General features: G+C 48.3%; 1 protein-coding gene across 4 annotated transcripts in view; it reads right to left on the bottom strand.

Annotated features, from left to right (window-relative positions):
- ALKBH6 (alkB homolog 6) overlaps positions 1-25,730 on the bottom strand; it is a 44,404-nt gene that overhangs the window by 6,953 nt on the left and 11,721 nt on the right. For 3 of the 4 annotated variants that reach the window (XM_033956389.1, XM_033956392.1, XM_033956390.1), the window contains exons 4-6: positions 23,883-23,943; positions 8,592-8,743; positions 6,919-7,035 (exon numbers count right to left, since the gene is read on the bottom strand). In XM_033956389.1, coding sequence (XP_033812280.1) covers positions 6,919-7,035; positions 8,592-8,743; positions 23,883-23,943 — 330 coding nt within the window. Of the gene's footprint in view, positions 1-6,918; positions 7,036-8,591; positions 8,833-23,882; positions 23,944-25,730 lie in introns of all 4 variants that reach the window. The other variant, XM_033956391.1, reaches the window with a different exon arrangement.

Genomic DNA, 25,730 nt, shown 5'->3' with positions numbered 1-25,730 from the left:
GGTCGGTGCCGGATCGCGTGGGGGGGGGGGGGTGCTCGTAAATCGAGCCATGCTCGGTTTCCGAGGCACCGATTTTGCAAATGTTTTGCTTGTCTTGCAAAACACTCGCAAATCGGTGCACTCGTAAACCGAGGTACCACTGTATTTATTTATTGCTATTTTTAAAGTAAGACTTATCTTATTTGTTTTGTAGAATCTTATCACTTACGGAACATTGGGTTCATACACTTGCCATATTTATAATACAATGGGGCCCATCATCGAAACTTAAATACGTCTAAAATCATGCCCAAGTCAGCACTATATGGACTTCTGCTTAACTACCTCACCAATCAATTCCTATTCACCGGAACTAGTCGATCCATACATCATAGTTTATTAAAATTTTGATTAAACACTATCATTGCATTTGAAGCACTGTACAATAAAATGCTATAAATATAGATGGGGGAAACAAAACAGATAAGACAAAATCTTATACCACAGACAGACTTGATTGGGAAAGGGCATTGTAAACAAGAGGAAAAAAAAAAAAAAAAAAGGGGAGAACTACAATTTATAAGTAAAGAAAACACAAAAGGATAAAAACAATGGGATATGAAAAGGTAGGGACTGGTTTCATGTATAAAAGAAAGGATAACTCAATTGTAGGCATTGTTAAAAAGAAAACATTTTAAACTACTCTTGAATTTATCTAAGTTTTGTTCTGCTCTAATATAAAGTGGGAGAGAGTTCCAAATAGAGGGAGCAGTAACCGAAAAGATGGTAACCCAACGGGTGCCAATTATTTTAAGTGAGGGGACGTTGAGAGTATGTTGCGAGGCGGACCTTAAAGTTCTGGGGGGATCATATGGTATTAAAAGTCTATCTATGAAAGCGGGGGGGGGGGTTACTCTTGAGTTTTGAAAGTTAATAAGGCAATTTTATATGTAATTCGGTGCGGAATGGGTAACCAGCGTGCGTTCTTTAACAATTGAGTAACATGATCAAATCTTTGAGTTCGTGATAATTTTAATGGCCATATTGTGAATGAGTTGCAGACGCCCAATATCTTTTTGACACAGCCCTTTGAAAAGTGAATTGCAATACACTTCCCCCTCCCCATTCGCAGTTCCTGCACTCGCGGTTTCATATAATCGCGATTTTTTTCTGAAGCGGGGGGGAAATTAAAAAAATAGTCTTAACGTAAAAAAAAATCCATCTTTTTTTCCTCCCTGCCGCCTTCCCGGCCTTACCGGTCTAGAGCAGTGTTCTTCAACCTTTTTACACCTATGGACCGGCGGGAAAAAAAAAATTATTTTGTGGACCGGCAAACTACTAGGACTGAAATTTAAAACCCCCCGTTTCCGCCCCGTCTCCGTGAGCTCGGTCCTCGCAAACCATCTGATCCCATTCGCACAAGCCTCAGTTATGATTTTATACTGAATGTATTTTTATTAAAGTAAAAAAAAAAAACAATATTCTGTATAATTGTCATTTTATAAATACAAATAATACAGAGCAAGGATCAACAAAACCCCTGTCTCCCCTCCCCTTCACATATATCCACTCTACTATCAAGAAAACTGAATAAGCCAAATTATTACAGAATGCTACACAGAAATATCATGCTAACAGAATACCGCAGTCATAGCAGGAATAGGGTTAGGGGAGTGCAACTAGGGCAACTGTTCCACTGGTCAGAGAGAGCCCTAAGCCACTGCCTGAACTTTGCAGTCCCCAGTTATGTCTAACACCAGCTCTAGCAGGATATATATTTCAAATCTGATATATTCTAATCACAAAATAGAAATAAAATTTGTTTTGTTGTCTCTGGTTTCTGCTTTCATCTTCTTTTCACTCTCTTCAATCCAGCATCTGCCCCTTCCATCTACTGTCTGACCTCTCCCCCTTCCATATGGTATTTGTCTTCTTTCTATGCCCCTCTCTCCTTTTTACACAATTTACTCCAGCTTCACTGCTCTCTTCATTTTTATCTCTCCTACACCAGATCTAGCATCTTTGTCCCTCTCAATTTCTCTGCTAACCCCCCTTCCCATGTCATTCCTGTATCTCCCCTTTCCCTCCTCTAATCTCCCTGCAAGCTGTTTCCTTCCTTTTTTTCTTCTCCCTTCCCTCCTCCCCCTGTCCTGCAGTAACTCTTCCCTTTCCCTCCTCCCCTCCCAGCAGCATCTCAACTTCTCCCTCTCCAGGTCCAGTAGCAGCTGTCCCTTTTTCCCCCCTTACCCAGCAGCTTCCCAGACTCCTTTCCCTCCTCCCCTCCCAGCAGCATCTCTCCTTCTCCCTCTCCAGGTCCAGTAGCAGCTGTCCCTTTTTCCCCCTTTCCCAGCAGCTTCCCAGACTCCTTTCCATCCCCCCTCCCAGCAGCATCTCTCCTTCTCCCTATCCAGGTCCAGTAGCAGCTGTCCCTTTTTTTTTTTTCACCATGCCCAGCAGCTTTCTCCCCTCCCAGCAACTCTCCTTACTTACCAGCGCTGCGATTCAGTAAGGCAGCCTCGGGTCCTTTGTTGGGTCGCACCGCCTCTGAGGAAAGCAGAAGTTGCATCATCAGAGGCGGCCCGACTCAGCAAAAGCTCCAAGGCTTCCTTTTTGAATCGCTGCGTTTGTAAGGAGAGCCGCTGGGAGGGGAGAAAGCACAGTGTGAGGCTCCCTATTATCTCTCCGGCCCTGCGCGAATGACAGCTCCTCGATCTTGCCAGTCCTGCGCGGACCGGCACCGGTCCGTGGACCGGCAGTTAAAGAACTGTGGTCTAGAGGGCTTTCGGGGCAGGAGCGAGCTTCCTACGCTCCTGCCCCATGCAGATCGCCATGAGGAAATGAGACTACGGGAACTCCTAGCAGCCATTTCCTCATGGCGATCTGCACGGGACAGGAGCGTAGGAAGATCGCTCCTGCCCCGAAAGCCCTCTAGACCACCAGGTAAGGCCGAGAAGGCGGCAGGGAGGTGGGGGTGGGTCAGAGCTGGATAATCGCGGTTTTTCGGCATTCGCGGTCTGGCTCTGCCCGTATCCCCCGCGAATGACGAGGGAGAAGTGTAATCGATTTTAGATATGAGAGAATGAATTAGAATGTTGAGAGAAATAGGGTCCCTTTAATCAAAGGCTGCACTCAAAAAAAGATTCCTCAGCAGACTACTCAGGTGCAAATTTAAAATATGCCAGTATTTGCGAATAACTTGCCTAACTCGCTGATCAAGTTATTCGCAAGTACTGGCATATTTTAAATTTGCACCTGAGTTTAAGGGATGGCCCTCGTTTTGCTTTTACGCCATTTTGAGTAATTTAAGATTTAAAAAAATAGAAGCCCCTCTGGTTGGCCATTGGGTGGAGTATAAGCATGAGAAAGGAATTAATTTGTGGTTCTGTTGCATATACAATTAACAAGAGGTGGGGAGGATGCATCGGAGGTATTATTAAGAAATGAGCAGAAATTAATTTTTCCAGTGGAATACGGTTGAGCTGATAGGGCCTTAAAGAAGTGGAATAGAATCTGCTATAATGAGAAGTGATTGATTGGATCGTGGGATGTCAGGTGTTAGTCCAATTTAAAGGGATTATGGGTATTTATATGTGAGCAGGGAATGAGTAATCTCATTCAACTGCCTCCTGGTTTTGAGTGCAGCAGACCCTCAATATTCACGGGGGATAGGGGCAGAGCTGGCCTGTGAATAATGAAATATCACAGATAAAAACTTTCAGGGCTGCCTCTGACCCACCCCCGCATCCCGGACCTTACCTGGTGGTCTAGCGGCAACGCAAGGCAGGATCGATCGTCCTATGCTCCTGCCCCGTGCAGAGCCGTCATCAAAATGGCTGCCGTGAGTTCCCGTTGAAGTCTCGAGACTACAACGGGAACTCACGGCAGCCATTTTGATGACAGCTCTGCACGGGGCAGGAGCATAGGACGATCGATCCTGCCCTGCGTCGCCGCTAGACCACCAGGTAAGGTCCAGGATGCAGCATTTCTAAAAAAAAAAAAAATTGCGAATAACCGAATCCGAGGGTACTGAAACCACAGATTCGGAGGGGGTACTGTACTGAATGGACGTATTATGTATGTTGTTTAATCCTGTCGTGGTGCTGTCAATATGTTATGAATATTTATGATACAGTAAGATAATAACTAGATTTCATGTTGTTTTGTACACTTGAAGTGAATGTGGTTATAATCATTATTCATATGTGTTTAGAGGACTTGGGGAACCCGTTTTGGCTTTAGCTCCCGAGGGCGCCTGTGTGGCGAAACACAGTTTTGTGTCACATAGCCTTGTGTCGGGCCAAGCTGCAATTGATTTTTGACAGCTGAAGAACTGGATTTAAACTGACTGATGCATTTTTGTAACCAGGAAGAGGCCATTTTGTGAGTTGGAACTTGTGATTCAATCAAGCAAATCTAACTCGATTTGGCACAAGGACTGGTGAAATTATATAACAAATTACAACTGGATACTAAATAATTAGATTGATTGTTGGGTTATATTTGTGAGGGTGAGCTAAGTAGAAAGGCTTAATACTCTATATGATAAGTGTTTAATAGTATTTAATAAAAGGTTGCACTATTGAATTTGAATCAAGTGAAATAATAGCTTTCTTGTTTAGTATCTGTACAATTACATTGTTTTAATTAATTAAATATAGATAACCCCATATAGAGGTATGAGGGTCATTTCATAAATAATGCACACTTTTTTTTTTTTTTTTTTTAATTTACATGTTTTATTTTTTCTTTCAAGTATTTCTTTACAATCCTTCAATATAGCCTCCCTGCTTCGCAATGACCGAGTCCCAACGTCTGGGAAGCTTCATTATTCCATCCAAGATACCGTTTTAGTTCAGTTAATAAATGGCTTGGGTACCGGTGGAAGAAAGCTCTTCAGAGAAGCAAAACGTTCACACGTAGGTTGTTTCAACTTTGGAAAAAGTTGAAAGTCTGGTGGTCTCGTGTCTGGACTGCAGCATGAGGTAACACCACCCAGCCGTATTTGTGTAGTTTTTCAATGACAACATTCCCTATGTGCGGTCGAGCATTGTCATGAAGAATGAGTGGCCCAGCGAAGAGCAACTGAGGTCGGGTTTTGTGCATTTTTTGCAACAAATGACAATACACTGCTGTGACACTTCTTCCACATGGAACTTTGTCTGTGATGATGCCTTCATGATCATAAGCAAAAATCATCATGTGTTTGACTTTTGATTGAGCTCATCAAAATTTTTTGGGTCGTGGGGAAGATGAAGCTCTCCACTTGTCATTGAAAAACTACGCGAATACGGCTGAGAGGTGTTACCTCATGCTCCCTACAGTCCAGACACGAGTCCACCAGACTTCGACTTTTTTCCAAAGTTGAAACAACCTATGCGTGGACATCGTTTTGTATCTCTGGAAGAGCTTTCTTCCGCCGGTACCCGAGCCATTCGGCAACTGAACAAAATGGTGTCAAAATTGGGATTAACTACAGACAGAATTACAACACTATTATCAGGTGTCAGTTGTTTGATGTGAGCTCAGGAGAAATAAAGAGAAATACCGATTGGTAAGGTATGGAAAAATTAAATAAATATCTGATTAGAACAAAGCTCCATTCTGCAACACTGGTTGAGTATTGTCATTTGCAGTAGAGAATGGCACAGGGAAAAAAAATCTGTCCCCTTCACCGCCCCGTCCCCGCAGCATCCACCCTTTCCTCTCACCACCCTTCAGCACCCTTCGCGTGGTCCGTGCATCTCCTTCCCTCCCGCTTACCTTCACGGTGCGTCTTAAGGTTTGAGTAGCTTGTTGAAAGCCACCGGTGTGTTTGTGCAGTCGTGTGCGTGTGGGCAGAAGCTTCTCCTCCGACTCTTTCCCATTTCCCAGCATCTTCTCCCCACACTCTCTTCCCCATTTCCCAGCGTCTTCTCCCCACACTCTCTTCCCCATTTCCCAGCATCTTCTCCCCACACTCTCTTCCCCATTTCCCAGCATCTTCTCCCCACACTCTCTTTCCCATTTCCCAGCGTCTTCTCCCGACTCTCTCTTCCCCATTTCCCAGCATCTTCTCCCCACACTCTCTTCCCCGTTTCCCAGCATCTTCTCCCCACACTCTCTTCCCTGTTTCCCAGCATCTTCTCCTCTCCATCACCCCCCCCAGCATCCTTTGCATGGTCCAGCAGCTCCCTCCCACCGGTCAGCTATGCATCTCCCTCCCTCTCTTCCCCTTACCTTCTCTTTGTGGCGATTTCTATAAGGCTATGCCTTGTATTGCAGCCGGAGCCTTGAAGTCGTGTCGCATTGGCTGCTGGAAAAGTCTCCTCCGATGCAACCGGAAACAGGAAGTTGCATCAGAGGAGACTTTTCCAGGAGCCACACACGATACAACTTCAAGGCTCCAGCTGCAATACAAGGCATAGCCTTATAGAAATCACCACAAAGAGAAGGAAATGGAGGGAGGGAGGTTAATGCACGGCCGGACAGTTGGTGGGAGAGAGGGGGCTGCCAGACCACACGCTCGTTCATCGCGTGTGCTCACTCCTTTAACTGCGGAGACAAGATCATCCACTGCTCCACGGGGCGATGAATGGCCTTGTCCCCATACTTGTAGTGACCATTTTTTTTGTCACCGTTTTGGCGGGTTACTCGCGGCTAGCCGCGGGTAACAACCACCATGTCATTCTCTAATTTGCAGCGTGTCCCTAGAGGCCTATGTATAAAGAACCTAGGTTTTTGGATGAAACAGAATATGTTCAAAGGTGGAATGAAGTTCTAATCATGTTTCTGTTTCTAACCAGATTTTCACAAAACCCTTAACTGCTGGGAATGTTTGGTGTTTCTTACTGGTCTTGGCAGTGCCTGTCCATAGACTTTTACCCTTGTATTGACAGTGATACGTGACTAATGTTATCACTCTCTCCCTGCTTGAACTGATTGTTTACCAAGTGTTCATACCTGCTCATCTGTTCTCTGCTGCTCTCTGCCGACTGGATGGTAGAAATCTAGCAGGGTGTGTGATCCTAGACTAATGGTAGTTACTGTAGGGAAATACATAGGTCCATCCTCATGAGGCTACAGAGGGAAAGATAAGGAAACAATCATAGGCAAAACGCTTCATTTGTAGACACAGTACAGAGGGACTGGATATCATGGATAACAAGATTTCATATTGTTTTGTAGACTTGAAGTGAATGTGGTTACAATTATTATTCATGTGTTTTAAAGGACTTAGGGAACCTGTTCTGGTTCAGCTCCTGAGGAACTTCTAAATGTCAACAAAAAATTGTCCATAATCTCAGATTGGTTAAATGAAAAAAAATTAGCACTGAAACACTGACAAAACAAAAATTATGCATTTCCCCTGGAAAGAAGGACTAAAACTAATTGCGCCGATTAATATCAACAACGTTCAATTATAGGATGTCACTAAGATTAAAGTACTGGAGGTTATATCGGATCAAAACATGGAATTATCATGACCTAAATCAGTTCTGCAGTGAGAAGCTGCTTCCAGAAATTACGAATGATCAGATCAATAGCTTCCTTTCTGGATTCACCATCCCTGAATATCCTCGTACACTCATTGGTCATATCAAAACTGGATTTATTGCAACTCGTTGTACAAAGGAATCACTTTAAAAGAACTCTGACGGTTACAAATACAGAATACCGCTATCAAAATGATCACGAATAGCAAAAAATTTGATCATGTAACGCCGCTCCTTAAAAAAAAAAAAAAAAAAAAAAACACTGGCTACCCATAGTCCATAGAATTTCATATAAAATAGCTTTATTAACTTTCGAAATATTAACAGTCAAAGCCCCAACATTCTTGGAAAAGGTACCTTATCCCATACATCCCTACTAGAAGCTTAAGATCAGAGGATAAAAATCTGCTCGTCGCTATGAATTATAAAGACAAGACAAGAAACTATCTTTTCAGTCACAGCCCCTAAAATATGGGATGCGTTATCAGCCTATATTAAAGAAGAAAAATCACTTGATAAATGTAAAGCAATGTTAAAATGCTGGTGATAAGGAGACCTTTGAGACCTGATATAAGCATGACAATTTCTTGTTTGTTTTTCTTGAAAACAAAGAATCCTTTAGCCTCCCATTGTTTAGACCATGGGTGGGCACCTTCGGTCCTCGAGGGCCAGAATCCAGTCGGGTTTTCAGGATTTCCCCAATGAATATGCATGAGATCTATTTGCATGCACTGCTTTCAATAGGGGAAATCCTGAAAACCCGACTGGATTCTGGCCCTCGAGGACCGACTGGATTCTGGCCCTCGAGAACCGGAGTTGCCCATCCCTGGTTTAGACCTATATGAGATTTCTTTATGCATCTTTCTATCAAAGTCTTCCCCTCCCCTTGTTTTGACCGTTAATGTTCTCTTTCCTATACTTATCATTCTTCCCGCATCCCTCATGTGCAGGTTTGTAAATGTTTATGTCTCAATTGTATTTTAAATAATTTGGGCCCCTGCTTTTATTTGTAAATCGTTTTGAAACTATGATATTGCGACTGAATCAAAATTTTAATAAAACTTGATGGAAGCATATACTTTACATAACCTGTTTGACAGGGTCTGATACTCCCAAGATCCTTGGCTCTGGTGTACTTACCATGATGCCTTCCCCTGGCCGGTATTCATTAACCAGTACATGGTTAGCTATGTTCCCTCCAAACATCCCATAAGAGGAAATCCTCTCTGCGTACATCTGTAACCAGTCAGGGAGCTTCTCAGCCATCATTCCCCGGGGATGGGGCAAACCACCTGTGACAAAGGGAACAAGAGAAGTACATAGAACAGGGCTTCCCACACCTGCCCTGAGGAACCCATGGCCAGTCAGGTTTTCAGGATACCTACAATAAGAACATAAGAATAGCCTTACTGAGATCGGCATCCTAATCGGGTCCTAGTTACGCAACATGGATTTCATATAAATGAGAACTGTTTTGCTAAGAGAGAATTCTGATTTTTACTCTGGGTGACTTTCACTGTGTGAACATTGCTTTGCTGTGAGAGACTGCTGGTGCTAATTTTTGGTTTACAGACTTCTTTTCTTTTGCCATTTGTGAGGAATAATCCTTTTTATATATACAATTGGTTGAAGATTTAATATAGCAATGATGTTAAAGTGCAATGTGTGTGTGGTGTGAATGATGCAATTGTTGTATGTAGTAATTTGGCATTATGTTATATTTGTGTATTATATAATACAGTGTGGGACTTCCGGCGGAAACATGGAGCTGTAGACCGCGTGTAGCTACAGCTCCGTACCACCCGACCGCGGCTCGGCAAATCCGCCGCATTTTGATCATCGGGCTCGGTCCCCCCACGGAGGTGGAGTGTTACCTGAAGGTGTGCGGGCAGTTTGCATGGTTCGGCGCGCTGTGATGGCCATGAAGACGGTCCGTAAGGAGCGGGAGAGGTGCAAGCCGCCTGAATCCAAAATGGCGGACCTCGTGGCTCCCCCGTCGCCGGAGGCTCCTCACTCCTCCTGGGTGTCGGCGGTGTCTGCGGAGGTCCAGGCAGCGCTTGAAAGTTCCCTTGGAGACAAGCTGCAGCGCATCCTGGACAAATTGGACAGTTTAGATCAGCGTTTTGCTTCCCTTACCTCGGAGGTGAAAGAGACCCAGCAAAGAGTGAGTGCTACCGAGGATACTGTCCAGCGGCTTACCCAGGAGCAGTCTGCCCAGGCTGCCTCTATGGCTGCATTGAGAGCCAAGGTGGATGACTTCGAGAACCGGTCCCGCAGGAATAACCTCCGTTTTGTGGGTTTGCCAGAGTCGGTGCGAGATGTGGAGCTGGGAGCACTGTTGGAACGCTGGCTGCCGGAGACCTTATCTTTATCTTCCTCCTCAGGCCCCTTGCGGGTGGAGAAGGCGCATCGCTTGGGGCAGCGGTGAGAGAATGCTGACCGGCCCCGAGTGGTTATCTGCCGTATCCTGAATTATCATCATAAGATGGAGATTTTGCGTGCGTTGCGGCAGGGCAAGAAACTCTTGTATGACAACAGACCCGTTCTTTGCTTTCAGGACTACTCAGCGGAAGTCTCTCAGGCACGGCGCCGGTTTTCACCTTTGTGCACCCGTCTCATCCAACGCCACATTGCCTTTTCTTTGCAGTATCCGGCTCGCTTGCGGTTGACTCATCTGGGAAGGGTACATCACTTTGACACCTTGGAGGCAGCGCAGCAGTTCGTGACGGAGATGATGCCAGAAGAACAGGCGCAGAGAGCTGTCGGGGATTGAGGAGCCCTTTCTTCTGTGGACTGTCCTGTAGTTTATGTTTGGACTGGTGGCCTGTTTTTCCTTTCTTTTTACACTTGGTCTGCTTGGAACCTATGGGTCCCTCTAAGTGTGGATGAGGTTGGTGTGAGTGTGGTTGGAGGGGAGACTGACACGTTGGTCCTGCCGGTGTCCGGCGAAGGGGTCTCTTGGTTTGTGTGTTTCTTCGTTTCTTCTTTTTTCTGATCCAGGAGGTCTCCCAGTGGTGTTTGGCCTGTTCCTGGTCAATCTTGTGCTGTATTCATTGGGGTCTTTGCTGGAAGAGTGTGGCAGCATGTGGGAGATGTGGTGGTAGGGAGCGGGGAGGGGTGGGGTGTGTTTGAGTGCTCGGGGTAGCTTTGGTTGCTGGAGTTGCTTTTTGGACTTTTTATAGTTGGGGACTGAAGCCCGGGGGCTCTTGGTCAGTGATCCCGTGGGAGGGTGGTCAAGGTTTTCTGGAAGTGATGCCCTTTTTGGGGTGTCTGGGGTGTGAGTTGGGTGAGGGTTGGTTGTGGCAGGGGGAGGGAGGGGAGGGGAGGGGTTGGGGGAGGTTGAGCAGGGGTTTGGGGATTCGGCGGTTGGGGTACTTGTAGATTCTGGTGGGAGTGGGGTGGGGGGGCTGTTTGGTCTGGGTCTGGATTGGCGACGGGGGTATGGCTCGCCTTTTGGGGCAGGCGGCTGCTTGATGCTGGAGAAGTGGCGGCTGGGACGCTTCTCTGGTGCTTTACTGGTTTCTTCTCTATGTTCTCTTTTTCCACTAAGTGGGCAACTCTGGAATATACTCTAACTTCTTGGAACGTGGGGGGGATTCATTCCCCTATTAAACGCTCAAAAATTTTGCAGCGTCTGAATTGCTCTAAAACCTCCATAGCCTTTTTACAGGAGACCCGTTTATCCTCAGTGGAACATGCTAAGCTCTGTACCTGGTGGGTGGGTTCCCATTTGGAGGCGCCCGCAGTGGGGGGAAAGGGAGGTGTTATTATTTTGATCCGAAAGGGTCTTCGTCTTCAAACCCAGAGAGTGCTCCGTGATCCGCGTGGGCGTTACATCGTTGCCTTAGTGTTACTAGATAATAGGCCCCTTTTGCTGTGTAATATCTATGCTCCTAACAATCCATCGGGCAGGTTCTTTCGGGGGTTTCGCAATCAGCTTTTGCAGTTTGGTGACGTTCCCATGCTGGTGGGCGGGGATTTTAACGAGGTGCCGGATCCTAAGTTAGATCGCTCTGCTTCTTTGGGCAGAGAGACCTCTAAACTTTACACTGGTGCCCAGCTCTTGGAATCTACCCTAGGGGTGCTGGATGTGTGGCGGGTGCTCCACCCATTGGAGAGGGATTACTCCCACATATCCAGGGTGCACGGGACGCTTTCCCGAATTGATTTTATTCTCATTTCCCGCGACCTGCTTCCCCGGGTGTTGGGGGTGGATCTGGGGCCCATTGAAGTTTCTGACCATGCATGGGTGGGATTGCGGTGGACCTGGGGCGAGTCTGCATGCCCTAGAGGGCCCTGGCGGTTTCCGTGTTATTTGTTTAGGGAGGCTCGTTTTCAGGAATATCTGGTGAAGCGTTGGCAAGATTTTCAACTCACTAATCAGCAGCATTGCGAGGATCCCATTCTCTATTGGGAGACGGCAAAGGCTGTATTAAGGGGGGATATCATTGCATATGTGGCCCGAGAGTCGAAGCTTAGGTTCAGGACGGTTTTGGCTTTGGAACGAAAGGCGACTGTGCTGAGGAGGCAGTACAGTAGGACACCCTCCTTCCTGCTTCGTACGCAGCTTTTGGAGGTCCAGCAGGAATTGAACGAATTATTGCACGTCCGGGCTCTGCGGACGCGGGCGTACTTTAAGTTTCGATTATTTCGGTTTGCGAATAAGAGTAGCAGACAGTTGGCCCGCATGGCGCGCCCGCGGAGCGGACCGGAGAGTGTCTCCGCACTTCGGGACTCCTATGGGGTGCTGCATCATCGGTCGGTGGAGATTTGTGAGTTGATGCGGGAGTTTTTTTGCTGAGGTGTATACGGATCCTGGCTCAGAGATTTTGGATGGGCAACTTTATTTAGATAGCCTCGATTTGCCCTGTATCTCTCAGCGAGATGCTGCCGCTTTGGATCTTCCCATAGCAGTTGAGGAGGTAGAATGGGCGATAGGGGTCAGTCCGTTGGGAAAGGCGCCGGGCCCGGATGGGTACAGGAGTGAGTTCTACAAATTGTTGGTGACGTAGATAGCGCCTGTGCTGGCTGACGTCTATAATCTGAGTGTTGCTAAGGGCTTTTTACCACGTTACGTGAATTTGGCGACTATTATAGTTCTCCCGAAGCCCGGCAAGGACCCTCTTTTACCTGAATCGTACCGTCCTATTTCACTGTTGAATTACGAGGCGAAGCTTTTAGCTAAAATTCTAGCTACCCGCCTGGCGCGCGTCCTGCCCTCAGTGATCTCGGACTCTCAGGTGGGGTTTGTGCGGGATCGCCCTGTAGCTAAGAATATCCGGCGTATCTTGTTGGCTTTGGAAAGAGCGGGACAGGGAGGTGGCCCCTCCGTGCTTATTAGTTTTGACGCTGAGAAGGCTTTTGACAAGGTGCGGTGGGGTTACCTTTTCGCGGTACTTAGGACGTACGGTTTGGGCCCTTTCTTTTATGGGGCCATACAGGCGTTGTATAGTGATCCAGCTGCGCGGATTTCGGTTAATGGGACTCTTTCGGGCTATTTTAATATTCACCGGGGGACTCGCCAGGGCTGCCCCCTGTCGCCGCTATTGTTCGTGCTTTCTTTGGATCCATTACTCCGGGAGATTCAGGCTAATGCAGATATTCGGGGAATGGTATTGGGAGATTCCCATTTTAAACTTGCGACGTTTGCGGATGATCTCTTGGTCTTTTTAACGGACCCGCAGCGTTCCTTGCCCATATTGCTGGAGAGTTTGCGGGAATACGGGGATTTCTCCGGCTTCGTTTTGAACTTTGCGAAATCTGAGGCTTTGGCCTCCTCAGCTCATCTTCAGCGGTTTTGGGGGGATCGCTTTCCGTTGCGCTGGGCTGATTCCTCGTTTCATTACTTGGGGATCCGGCTGACTATGGAGGTAGCCCACTTGTATCGCGTTAACATAGATAAACTCCTTGCCGACACTAAATTGTTACTGGCCAAATGGCAGGCGCTGCCGCTGTCTTTGTTGGATAGAATTCATTTATTTCGTATGGTTGTGTTCCCGAGGTGGCTTTACGTTCTCCAGACTCTTCCTCTTTCCTTGTTGCAGAGGGATATTCGATCCCTCTACTCCATGCTGTCCCGGTTTTGTTGGGGAGGGCGGAGACCTAAACTGACATGGTCCTTGTTGGTGGGGCCTGCTTCCAGGGGTGGTATGGGGGTGCCTGACATCAGGGCTTATAACCAGGCTTGTTTGCTACGTCATGTGGGTGATTGGGTGATGGGCACCTCGTTTTATACAGATCTTTCTATGGAGAGGGATCATTTCTATCCTCTTCATCTTTTGTATCTCCTTCATGCCCCATTGTCCAAATTGCCGAGATCTTGTAAGTGTAGCCTTCTGTTCCGATCTTTGTGGACAGTGTGGCATCAACTCCTTGGGTTATGGAATCAGGATTCCCATACTAGTGCCCTATTGCCTTTGGTGGGGAACCTGGCTTTTCCTCCGGGGGTTGGCCCCTCAGTTTTTGGTCGCTGGAGGGCTCGGGGGGTGGAGCAGTTGAGGCATGTTCTGCAGGATGATGGGTCTCTCCTTTCATGTGCTGAGTTAGTGGGAAGGGGGGTACCAGAGATTGGTCTCCCCTTTGCCTATTGTCAACTTAGCCATTACGTGGCTTCTCTCCCGGGGAGTTCCCTGCAAGGGGATTTTGGGACCCAGCTTTGTGCTTTGACTGCTGACTCTGATACTAGGGTCTCTCTCTTTTTTTCACTGTCAGATAATGGCTCTTCGCCCCCCGAGGGTTTTTCCTGGTGTTTTGGCTGCCTGGCAGCGGGACTTGGGCAGGGATTTGGGGGACCATTTCTTGTTGAACGTCCTGAAACGTACTTCGGGTTTAGTACATAGTGCGGAATTACGTGAATGTCATTATCGCACTGTCCTGCGGGCCTATGCTTCCCAGAGTCAGGCTTACTATATGGGGTGTGTTGGTACTCAATTATGCCTCTGCTGTTCGGGGGAGGTTAATACTTACTTTCATGGTATTTGGAGCTGCGAAGGGACACAGGCATTTTGGAAGGCGATGGCCTCCTTTTTACAGGGCTTGTTGAAAACACCTGTGCCTGTCTCAGTGCTTTCTATGTTGTTTGCCCAATTCTCTTTCCTGTCTATGTATACTTCTTCTGAAAAATTGTTTCTGAGTAAATGTTTTATTTTGGGGAAGAAATGTATTTTATGTTGCTGGCTTTCTCTTGAGCCCCCCTCCTTTTGGCATTGGAGGAATCGGCTTCACGAACTTCTGGGCTGGGAGGCCCGTTTGGCCTGTTCTTCTCGTCGCCGGAGCAGAGACTTTGTTCAAACTTGGACTCCATATTTGAACATTTTGACCCCTGAAAGTTGTAGCCGCGTATTGAATAGGCTCATCTGTGAGTCCGTTCCTCTCTTCACCATTGCTGTACCCTAATTGAGAGTTGTATGTTCATTGGGGGGGGGGGGGGGGGGGGGGGGGTTTCTTTCTGTGGGGTGGGGGTGGTGTTCAATCGCGGGGGACATCAGAGTCCAGTCCTCCGCGGCTGTTGTTAGGTGACATTGTATACCATGTTTTACTATTGCAGTTGTGCTTTCTGTTGTTTTGCATAATAAAACAGATTTGAACATATAAAGCACAGTTACTTACCGTAACAGGTGTTATCCAGGGACAGCAGGCAGATATTCTTTACGCATGGGTGACATCACCGACGGAGCCCTCGGTATGGACCTTTTTACTAGAAAGTTCTAGTTGGCCGCACCGCGCGTGCGCGAGTGCCTTCCTGCCCGACGGAGGAGTGCGTGGTCCCCAGTTAGTATAAGCCAGCTAAGAAGCCAACCCGGGGAGGAGGGTGGGACGTAAGAATATCTGCCTGCTGTCCCTGGATAACACCTGTTACGGTAAGTAACTGTGCTTTATCCCAGGACAAGCAGGCAGCATATTCTTTACGCATGGGTGACCTCCAAGCTAACAAAGAGGGAGGAGGGATGGTTGGCCATTTAGGAAAATAAATTCTGAAGTACAGATTGGCCGAAGTGCCCATCCCGTCTGGAGAAAGCATCCAGACAGTAGTGAGTAGTGAATGTGTGAACTGAGGACCAGGTGGCCGCCTTGCAGATTTCCTCAATGGGTGTGGAACGGAGGAAAGCAACAGAAGCGGCCATAGCTCTCACCCTGTGGGCCGTGACAGCACCGTCCAGTGACAGACCGGCCCGAGCATAACAGAACGCGATGCAAGCTGCAAGCCAGTTGGATAGCGTCCGTTTAGAGACCGGTCGACCCAAACGATTCGGGTCGAAGGTCAGGAAGAGCTGAGGGGACAAGCGGTGAGCCCTTGTACGATCAAGATAGTAAGCCAGGGCACGCTTGCAATCAAGACTGTGCAATGCCTGTTCCCCGGGATGTGAATGAGGTTTCGGGAAGAAAATAGGCAACACAATGGACTGGTTGAGGTGAAAAGCTGAGACCACCTTGGGGAGGAACTTTGGATGGGTGCGCAGAACCACCTTGTCATGGTGAAAAATAGTGAACGGTGGATCGGCAACCAGTGCATGAAGCTCACTAACCCTCCTGGCAGAGGTGATGGCAATGAGGAAAAGCACCTTCCATGTCAGAAATTTGAGCGAAGTTGTGGCAAGTGGCTCAAAAGGAGGTTTCATGAGGGCAGACAAAACCACATTCAGGTCCCAGACGACCGGAGGAGGCTTCAGAGGTGGTTTGATGTTGAAGAGGCCCCTCATGAATCGGGAAACCAGAGGGTGAGCCGTGAGAGGTTTTCCTAGGACAGGCTCATGAAATGCCGTGATGGCACCGAGATGGACTCTGATTGAGGTAGACTTGAGGCCTGCGTTGGACAGGGAGAGCAAGTAGTCCAGAACAGTTTCCACCGCTAAAGAGGTGGGATTGTGATGATGACGGAGGCACCAAGAGGAGAACCTGGTCCACTTCTGATGGTAACATTGGAGGGTGGCCGGTTTCCTGGAGGCGTCCAAAATGAGACGGACAGGCTGAGATAGATTTCCTGGAGAGGTCAGCCCGAGAGAAACCAAGCTGTCAGGTGGAGCGAAGACAGATTGGGATGTAGTAGAGACTGATGCTGCTGTGTAAGTAGAGTAGGAAACACAGGTAGAGGAATGGGCTCCCTGGAGCTGAGCTGAAGCAGGAGGGAGAACCAGTGTTGACGAGGCCACCGGGGAGCTATGAGGATCATGGTGGCTCCGTCCCTGCGGAGTTTGGATAAAGTCCGCAACATCAGAGGTAGAGGAGGAAAGGCATAGAGGAACCGATCCGTCCAATCGAGAAGGAATACATCCGGGGCCAGACGGTGAGGAGAGAAGAGTCTGGAGCAGTACTGGGGCAGCTGATGGTTGTGAGGGGCTGCAAATAGGTCCACTTGCGGAGTGCCCCAGCGAGCAAAAATGGAGAGGAGCGTGGGAGGATCCAAAGTCCACTCGTGAGGTTGCAGGATGCGACTGAGATTGTCGGCCAGGGAGTTCTGTTCGCCCTGGATATAGACAGCCTTGAGGAAGAGACTGCGGGCCGTGGCCCAGGTCCAAATGCGAAGAGCCTCCTGACAAAGGAGGCGAGATCCGGTGCCGCCCTGTTTGTTTATGTAGTACATGGCGACTTGGTTGTCCGTGCACAGGAGCAGAACCTGAGGACAAAGAAGGTGCTGGAAGGCCTTGAGAGCGTAGAACATGGCTCGTAGTTCTAGGAAATTGATGTGATGTAGACGCTCCTGTGGGGTCCAAAGACCCTGGGTGCGTAGGTCTCCCAGGTGAGCTCCCCATGCATAAGGGGAGGCATCCGTGGTGATGATCATGGAATGCGGGGGCAGATGAAAAAGAAGGCCCCTGGAAAGATTTGAGGAGTTCAACCACCATTGTAGAGATCGCTGAAGAGACGATGTCACAGAGATGGGATGAGAAAGAAGATTCGAGGTCTGTGACAACTGGTTGGCCAGAGTCCATTGAGGTGTCCTGAGGTGGAGTCGTGCCAGGGGAAGCACATGCACCGTCGAGGCCATGTGGCCCAGGAGGACCATCATCTGTCTGGCAGAAATGGAGTGATGAAGGAGCACCTGACGACACAGGCGGAGCAGATTCCACTGACGGTCGGAGGGGAGAAACGCCCTCATTAGTGTGGTGTCGAGCACTGCTCCAATGAACTGAAGGCGCTGTGTGGGAAGCAGATGCGACTTGGGGTAGTTGATCTCGAACCCCAGAAGATGGAGGAGAGAGATGGTATGATGAGTGGCTTGTAGCACAAGTGGAGACGTAGGTGCTTTCACCAACCAATCGTCCAAGTAGGGAAACACCTGGAGGTTGTGAGACCTGAGGAAGGCCGCCGCCACAATGAGGCATTTGGTGAACACCCTGGGTGATGAAGCGAGGCCAAAAGGTAGCACTTTGTACTGATAATGGCGATGGTGCACCTGGAATCGTAGGTAGCGACGTGAAGTTGGATTGATTGGGATGTGAGTGTAGGCCTCTTTGAGGTCCAGGGAACATAGCCAGTCGTTCTGAGAGAGATGAGGGTAAAGCGTGGCAAGGGAGAGCATTCTGAATTTCTCCTTGACTAGACACTTGTTGAGGTCCCTGAGATCGAGAATGGGACGGAGGTCTCCTGTCTTCTTTGGAACTAGAAAGTAACGGGAGTAGAATCCCCGGCCTCTTTGTTCCGGAGGTACTTCTTCGATGGCATTGAGAAGAAGGAGGGATTGGACCTCCCTCAGGAGGAGGGGGGTTTGAGTTGAAAGAGAAGCAGACTCTACGGGAGGATTGTCTGGTGGAAGAGTCTGGAAGTTGAGAGAGTAGCTGTGGCGGATGATGTTGAGGACCCACTGGTCTGATGTGATGACCTCCCAACGGCTGATGAAGATGTGGAGCCTGCCTCCGATTGGCTGAGGAAGAGGCAATGAGGGTGGAAGACTGGCTAAGCCCTGGAGAGAGGAGTCAAAAGGGCTGAGAAGGTTTGGCAGGAGGAAGAGGCTTGGCAGGTTGATTAGACTGGGCACGAGCCTGGGTGTGTTGGTGTTGGCGGGCCCGCCTAGGTTGCTGCGAAGGTGGGTTGAGCGGCCTAGCGGAGAACCTGCGCTGATATGAGGTCTGTGGTCTGTAAGGACGAGCAGGAGGAGCCTTTTTCTTTGGTTTAATGAGAGTATCCCATCTGGTCTCATGGGCGGAGAGTTTCTGTGTGGTGGTATCCAGGGACTCTCCGAATAATTCGTCTCCCAGACATGGGGCGTTGGCTAGTCGGTCCTGATGGTTGACGTCCAGATCAGAGACCCTGAGCCAGGCCAGGCGGCGCATAGCCACAGCGATGGCAGATGCACGGGAGGTGAGCTCAAAAGAGTCATAGATAGAGCGCACCATAAATTTTCTCAGTTGAAGCAGGCTGGAGATGTGCTGCTGGAATAGTGGAACCTTGTGCTCCGGCATGTACTTTTGCATGGCGGAGAGTTGCATTACCAGATGTTTCAGGTAGAATGAAAAATGGAAAGAGTAGTTGTTTGCCCTGTTGGCAAGCATGGCATTCTGGTAGAGCCGCTTGCCAAACTTGTCCATAGTTTTGCCCTCTCTGCCAGGAGGGGTGGAGGCATAAACACTAGAGCCCTGAGTCTTTTTTAAAGTGGACTCTACCAGGAGAGATTCATGGGGCAGCTGGGGTTTATCAAATCCCGGGATTGGAATAACCCTGTAAAGGCTATCCAGTTTACGGGGTGCCCCAGGGACAGTCAGCGGATTCTCCCAATTTTTATAAAAAGTTTCCCGTAGGATGTCATGCACGGGCAACTTCAGGAACTCCTTAGGGGGTTGATCGAAATCTAATGCCTCCAGGAAAGCTTGTGACTTCTTAGAGTCAGATTCCAGAGGCAAAGATAAGGCCCCCAATAACTCCCTGAGGAATTTAGAAAAGGAAGATTGCTCAGGTTTAGATGTGGTATCGGGGGCCGAAGGCTCTTCGTCCGACGACGATGCATCCTCCTCGGTACCGAGGGGGGATTCTTCCCAGAGGTCCGGGTCTCTGACATCGGTGTGCGCGTGTCGAGAGACTGGAGTGGAAGGCTCGGTATGGTGAGTTTTAGACCGAGATTTGCCTGAGCGTACCGAGACGGTACCGGGGGATGAAGACCTGTGTCTGTCTCGGTCCCGGGAAGAACGGTGCCGGTCAGGTTCGCGGGAAGACCGGTGCTCCGTTCGGTCCCGAGGAGGATCGGCCGTCGTCAAGGCGACAGTCTCGGCATGGGTATGGAGATGTGACGCCGAGAGAATGGGCATGGAGGAGTCCATAGGTACCGATGGTGTGGATACCGGTTGGACGGTGCGGGGCTCGGGCCGGTCTGGTACCGAAAGCAGCGGTGCCAGGATAGAGGGCAAGAGCTGCTTAAGTTGCTGTTGGAGTTGTTCCTGCAACTTATCCTGGAGGATGGCCGCAATGCGGTCATCCAGGGGTGGCACCGGAACCACTTTTTTCTGCTTTGGTTCCATGGGTGCCGCTCTACGCTCCGGCGATGAGGAGGCCGATGACGAGGCACTCACCGATATCGGAGCGGAGCGCTTTTTGGTTCGGCGTGGAGCCGAAAGGGCTGGTGTCGCCACCGAGGTGGGAGGGCGCTCAAGGGTGGAAGGCTTCTTAGCCGGCTTACCTGGCGCCGGTGGCGCCGATGTCGTTTCAGGCGGTGTCGAAGTGGTCGGTGCCGATTTCGACGGTGCCGCAGGTGAAGAAGTCGAGTCCATAGTCGGGCCGGTGCCGAAAAGTAGACTTTGCTGGATTTGACGATTCTTCAAAGTGCGTTTTTTAAGAGTGGCACAGCGGGTGCAGGAGTCCGCCCGATGCTCCGGTCCCAAGCACTATAAACACCAATTGTGTGGGTCAGTGAGGGAGATCGGGCGTGCACACCACTGGCACTTCTTAAAACCGGGCTGCGGGGGCATGAATGGAAACACGGCCTCCGCAAAATCAAACCCCGAGGCCTGGATCGTGACAACAGGCCCTGCCTGGGCAGGAACGAAAAACGAAGCAAAAAGAAAATATTTCTTTTTTTTTTTTTTGTAAGTGAAAGAAAAAAGCACCTGAAGGTGAATAAAAACGAAAAAGAACGCGAGCGGGAAGGCAAAAAGAGGATTTCAACGGAGTTGAAAAACGCACGTCTTCTTTGCTCCGCGGAAACGAAGAAACTGGGGACCACGCACTCCTCCGTCGGGCGGGAAGGCACTCGCGCACGCGCGGTGCGGCCAACTAGAACTTTCTAGTAAAAAGGTCCGTACCGAGGGCTCCGTCGGTGACGTCACCCATGCGTAAAGAATATGCTGCCTGCTTGTCCTGGGATAATACAGTGTATCGCAAACTGTACGCCACAGCACACTAGCACGCCCTGGAGGATTCTAGGTGTGCCCCAAAATGCCAGCGAGGAGAGGCGTCAGCTGACTGCATACGGGATGTGCCTCTCGCCGCGAGAGGCACGTCCTGTAGTCAGTCAGCCGACGCCTATACCTCTGTTCATTCTCCTCACTTCTTCTTCTACAGCACCCCCCCCCTCACCAAGCTAAAATCAAATTGAGCCACAAATTTTAAAATCATAGTAAATAAGTGTAAATAAATTAGAGTACCTATTGTGCTGTTTATTAATAAAGCAAGTTTTCGATTATTCACAGCTGAATGATTGACATTTTTTCCCTCATGACTCCTACATTGGGATTGTTGTTTTCGTCGTCGAGGCCTATTCGGGCTATTTTCTCCAGCACCATCACAAACAAACACTCTCAAAAACACATTCTTTCCTATCTCCTAGGAAAGAGTCATTGACTAAGTCGATCCAAGGATATCCAACACCCTGTGAACTTTCAGCCACACACTCCCCTCATCTCAGGGGCAGCTCAAGGCCCTGTAGTACAGCATTCCCCCTTCCCCTCGCCTCCATTCAGCATCTTATTTTCCGTTCCCTACACCCCTTCATCTTCCCTTCCATGTTTGATGTCCAGCATCTCCCCCTTGCTGGGCCCATGCTGCCGATACTGCCGCCCCCATCATCCCCCTCTGCCTGAGCACAAGCCGCAAGAGGATTTGGCGTCAGTGCAGGGCCTTTAAGCATAGGTCTGTGTTCAAGCCCTACAACAGCCTGGCCCCCCTCCAAAGCAGGACTTCCTGTTGTGGGGAGTGAGAGTGGCGATGCCCCAGAACAGGACTGTATTTAAAGACTCTTCATTGATGCCGAATCCTGTTGGTAGCTTTAGCCCAAGAGATAGAGCTGTAGAGGTGAGGTGTGATGCTGCACATGAGATAAGATATGGAAGGGTAGAGGAGATGGTTTATCACTCTTTGTATACCGCCTTTTACAAGCAGTAGCAAAGCGGTTTACAGTACAATAAAATTATAAGAAAGCAAAAGGAAATAGGAAAAAAAAGCCAAGAAAGATTGAAAGATCTACAATAATAACAGTAAAGAGAAGGAAGAAGAGGAGCATAGATGCTGCTCAAAGAATGAGCTATGGAAAGGAGAGATGAAATACTAATCTAATCTAATCTAAATCTTGGGTTTATATACCGCATCATCTCCGCAGATGGAGCTCGACACGGTTTACATGGTTAGGGAAGGAACGGAACTCCAGTGGAATTATATAAGTATGAAAGAAGAGAGGTTGGTGTGAGAGTGCCAGGAGCGGGACGGGGTTACGTTCTGGAGAAGAGCCAGGTCTTCAGATGCTTACGGAATGGTAGAAGGGGGCTCAAATTGCGGAGAGGGGAAGGGAGACTGTTCCAGAACTGAGTGATTCTGAAAGGGAGGGAAGAGCCAAGTTTACCAACAAGGGAGATGCCTTTTAAGGAGGGGTAGGATAGTTTTAATTTTTGAGTGGATCTAGTGGAGGTTGGATTTGAGGAATTCCAGGATAGAGGGATAAAAGGAGGAAGGATACCGTGGAGGATCTTGAAGGTTAGGCAGGCACATTTAAAGTACTGTTATCCCACCACTCCCTAAAAGTTTCAAGTTTTATTTAAAATTTGATTAATCGCTTAATCTTACTTCTAAGTGATACCCCAAAAATAAAGAGTTTAAAAATAGTCAGGGAAGTACCATATATACTCGAATATAAGTTGCGAAGCTGCTCAGCGCCGAGCAGCAACACCAAATCGCGCTGCTGTTTGTGCCGCTCAGCTGAAGAAACTGGATCCACGTAGCTGGTTAGCAGCGGGGCAGGAGTTCGGAAAGCTTGCTCCTGCCCGCTGCACCTCCACTAGGGATTGACAGAGGTATGATAGGGCAGGGAGGAGGAGGGGGGGGCCAGAGCCTTGCGGCAGCCTAAAAAATTCTGGGAGGGGGGCATTGGCCTGAATATAAAACAGGACCCTCATTTTTGGTTTGCACTTTCATCTCGATCAATTTTACTGAAATGTTTGTACTGCCTTTTAAGAACATAAGAATTTGCCTCCGCTGGGTCAGACCAGAGGTCCATCGCGCCCAGCAGTCCACATCCGTGGCAGCCCATCAGGTTCATGACCTGTCAGGTTATCTTGATTTAGCCCCTTTGTTTTTATCTATACTCTTTCCATACTCATATCTACCATTTTCTGTATCCCTCAATCCCCCTATCTTTCAGAAATCCATCCATCAAAAATGTATGTTTGTACTTGTTTTTTTCATGCTGTGAGCTGCTTAGAACCTCCCCGGTATGGCGGCATATAAATAAATTATTATTATTTTTAGCCCCAAAATCCCAGTTTATATTCAAGTATATGAGGCATGGACTTGACATACAATACTTATATTGTCAATGGAGAAGGGAGGTAACAAATACAATAGGAAATAGGAAAGAAACAAATATGGGAAAAACAAAAGGTAGGGATTTGAGAAAGGAAAAGGAGAGGAAAAAAAAGCTTTACTTGTTTATTGGGATTTATTAACTGCCTTTTTATGACGAGATTCTGTCAAAGTGGTTTACAATACGTTGAACAGTAATCAGGTACTCTGAAGTATTTTCCCTATCTGTCCCGGCAGGCTGACAATCTAACTAACTGTGGTCCCTGGGGCAACGGAGGGTTTAAGGGATTTGCCCAGAGTCACAGGGAGCAGACGGGGATTGAACTCACCACCTCAGGGTGATGAGGCAGCAGCAGCTCTAACCCTAGACCAGGGTTTCTCAACTCAGTCCTGGAGTATCCCCCTTGCCAGTCAGGTTTTCAGGATATCCCCAATGAATATGCATAAACTTGATTTGCATACATGGCCTCCATTATAGGCAGATGTATTTCATTGTGGATATCCCGACAACCTGACTGGCAAGGGGAATACTCCAGGATCGAATTGAGAAACGCTGCACTAGGCCACTTTCCTGCCTAGCGGCAGGGTCAACTCTATACTGCATTTTCTTGGCACTGTGTAATACCCCTTGGACAGTGATGCCTAACTCCCATTTCAAGTCTTTATAGTCCCAGATGCCAGTAATAGCAGGAGGCTGCCAAAAGGCAGACTTACCCCAGTTCTGCAGTCTTCTTCCAGACAGCTGGGTCCATTTAGGTTTCGGGGCCTTGTAAACCTGCCAGAAACAAACCAACAATAATCGCAGACTAAGGTTCTGAGGAGTTTCCCCAAGTGTTTTAGGCACTTGAGAATGAAGAAAAGAGAGAGATAGAGACAGACAAAGACAAGAGGCCCAGAGCAAGGAACGAGCCCATATGAGGGCAGTGGTAGAAACAGCAGCTCCAGGCACAGACAGCAGCCAAGTGGCAAGTGCTAGGAAAGATGAGTGAAATCTAGGTACTATTTCTCTCTGAAGTCTTCTATTTAACACTGGCAGCTGGTCCTGTAGGAAGTGAGAAGCATCTCTGCAGAGGACATGCCCACGTAGGAGAAGGGAAGGAGACAGTGCGATTATGCTAACTGCTGTACATGTGTGAGGCTGAATAGTGCACAGGAGTGCTTTCAGGAAAGTGCTCCAAAACTCAGGTGTGAAAAATATGGGAACTAATCATCAAGGCCAAGATTCTATAAAAACAAAACACCTAAAGTTAGATGCCTAGATCGGCACGCCTAACCAATCTACATAGGTGGCTAACAATTATTTAAAAGCTTAACTGGCATCTCATAAATAGCTTAAATTATGGTAGGTGCCTAGATCCAAGACAAGTAAGGGAGAGAGGGCATATGAATGTGGGACAAAGGGAGAAAGGAGGGGGCAAGGAGCGTTGGGACATGGGACGAGCATAAATTTGGGACAAAAGCTGGAAGGTAGGGAAGAGGGCACAAACCCGGGACACAGAAGGAAGAAAGGGGGCACTAACTTGGGACATGGGAGGAAGGGAATAGAAAGGGAGAATTGTTGGGCACGAGTGCGTAAGTGAGAGGAAAAGAGATGGTGTACATGAGGAAAGGAAGAAAGAGGAAAATTGCTAGCCAGAGAGAGAAGTGAGGTAGAGATGCATGGGGAAGAGAAGGAGAAGAGGGAGAAATGTTGCATATGGTGGTGGAGAGGGAACAGAGGGACAGATTGAAGGGGATGCAAGGGGGAGGAACGTTAGACATAGTGATGGAAGGAGAGGTGTGGCATTGTGCTGGAGAGGGATGATAGAAGGAGAAATGTTTGGCATGGGGCTAATGGGCAATGGTGAAAACTGTGGCATATGATCTGGGGGATGAGAGAGGGAAAATGTGGGATGTGGCAGTAGAGGGAGTGGAAGAGAGGCACCCTGGATCTCTCTCTCTTTTTCCCCACTCCCTGTACACAGGGGGAAGGGATCATAGAATGGTGAAATGATGATGGCAGGGAGATGAGCACAGGGGAAATATTAGAAAGGGATGAACAGGAGACAGCGACGGAAGATGCTGAACATGGGGAACAATATATACACAGAGATAGAAGATGGATGGTGAGCATGGAGAAAGAAGAAATGTCAAACGGTCAGGAGACCCTGGCAAGTGAGTTAAGAGAAGACAAAAGAAAACAGAGACCAGTGCCTGAAACCAACATGATTTGAAGAATAAAATGACAAGAAAACAAAAGGAAGAAAAAAATAATTTTATTTTCTATTTTGTGATTAGAATATATCAGATTTGAATATGTATCCTGCTAGAGCTGGTGGTGGACATAACTGGGGACCACAAAGCTCAGGCCGTGCTTCTTTAGCTTCCAGCTGGCTTAAGGCTCTCTCTGACCAGGGGGCAATTGCCCTAGTTGTACTCCCCTAACACTATTTCTATCATGTGTGACTGCGGTATTCTGTTAGCATGATTTTTCTGTGTAACATTCTGTAATAATTTGGCTTATTCTGTTTTTTCGATAGTGAAGGGGATATTTGTGAAGGGGAGGGGGACACAGGGGTTTTG

This window comes from Geotrypetes seraphini, chromosome 8 (genome assembly GCF_902459505.1).
Source record: "Geotrypetes seraphini chromosome 8, aGeoSer1.1, whole genome shotgun sequence".
In the NCBI taxonomy this organism is placed as follows: Eukaryota; Metazoa; Chordata; class Amphibia; order Gymnophiona; family Dermophiidae; genus Geotrypetes; species Geotrypetes seraphini.
The sequence above is the reverse complement of the archived record's forward strand: the minus strand, read 5'-3'. Positions and strand labels throughout refer to the sequence as shown.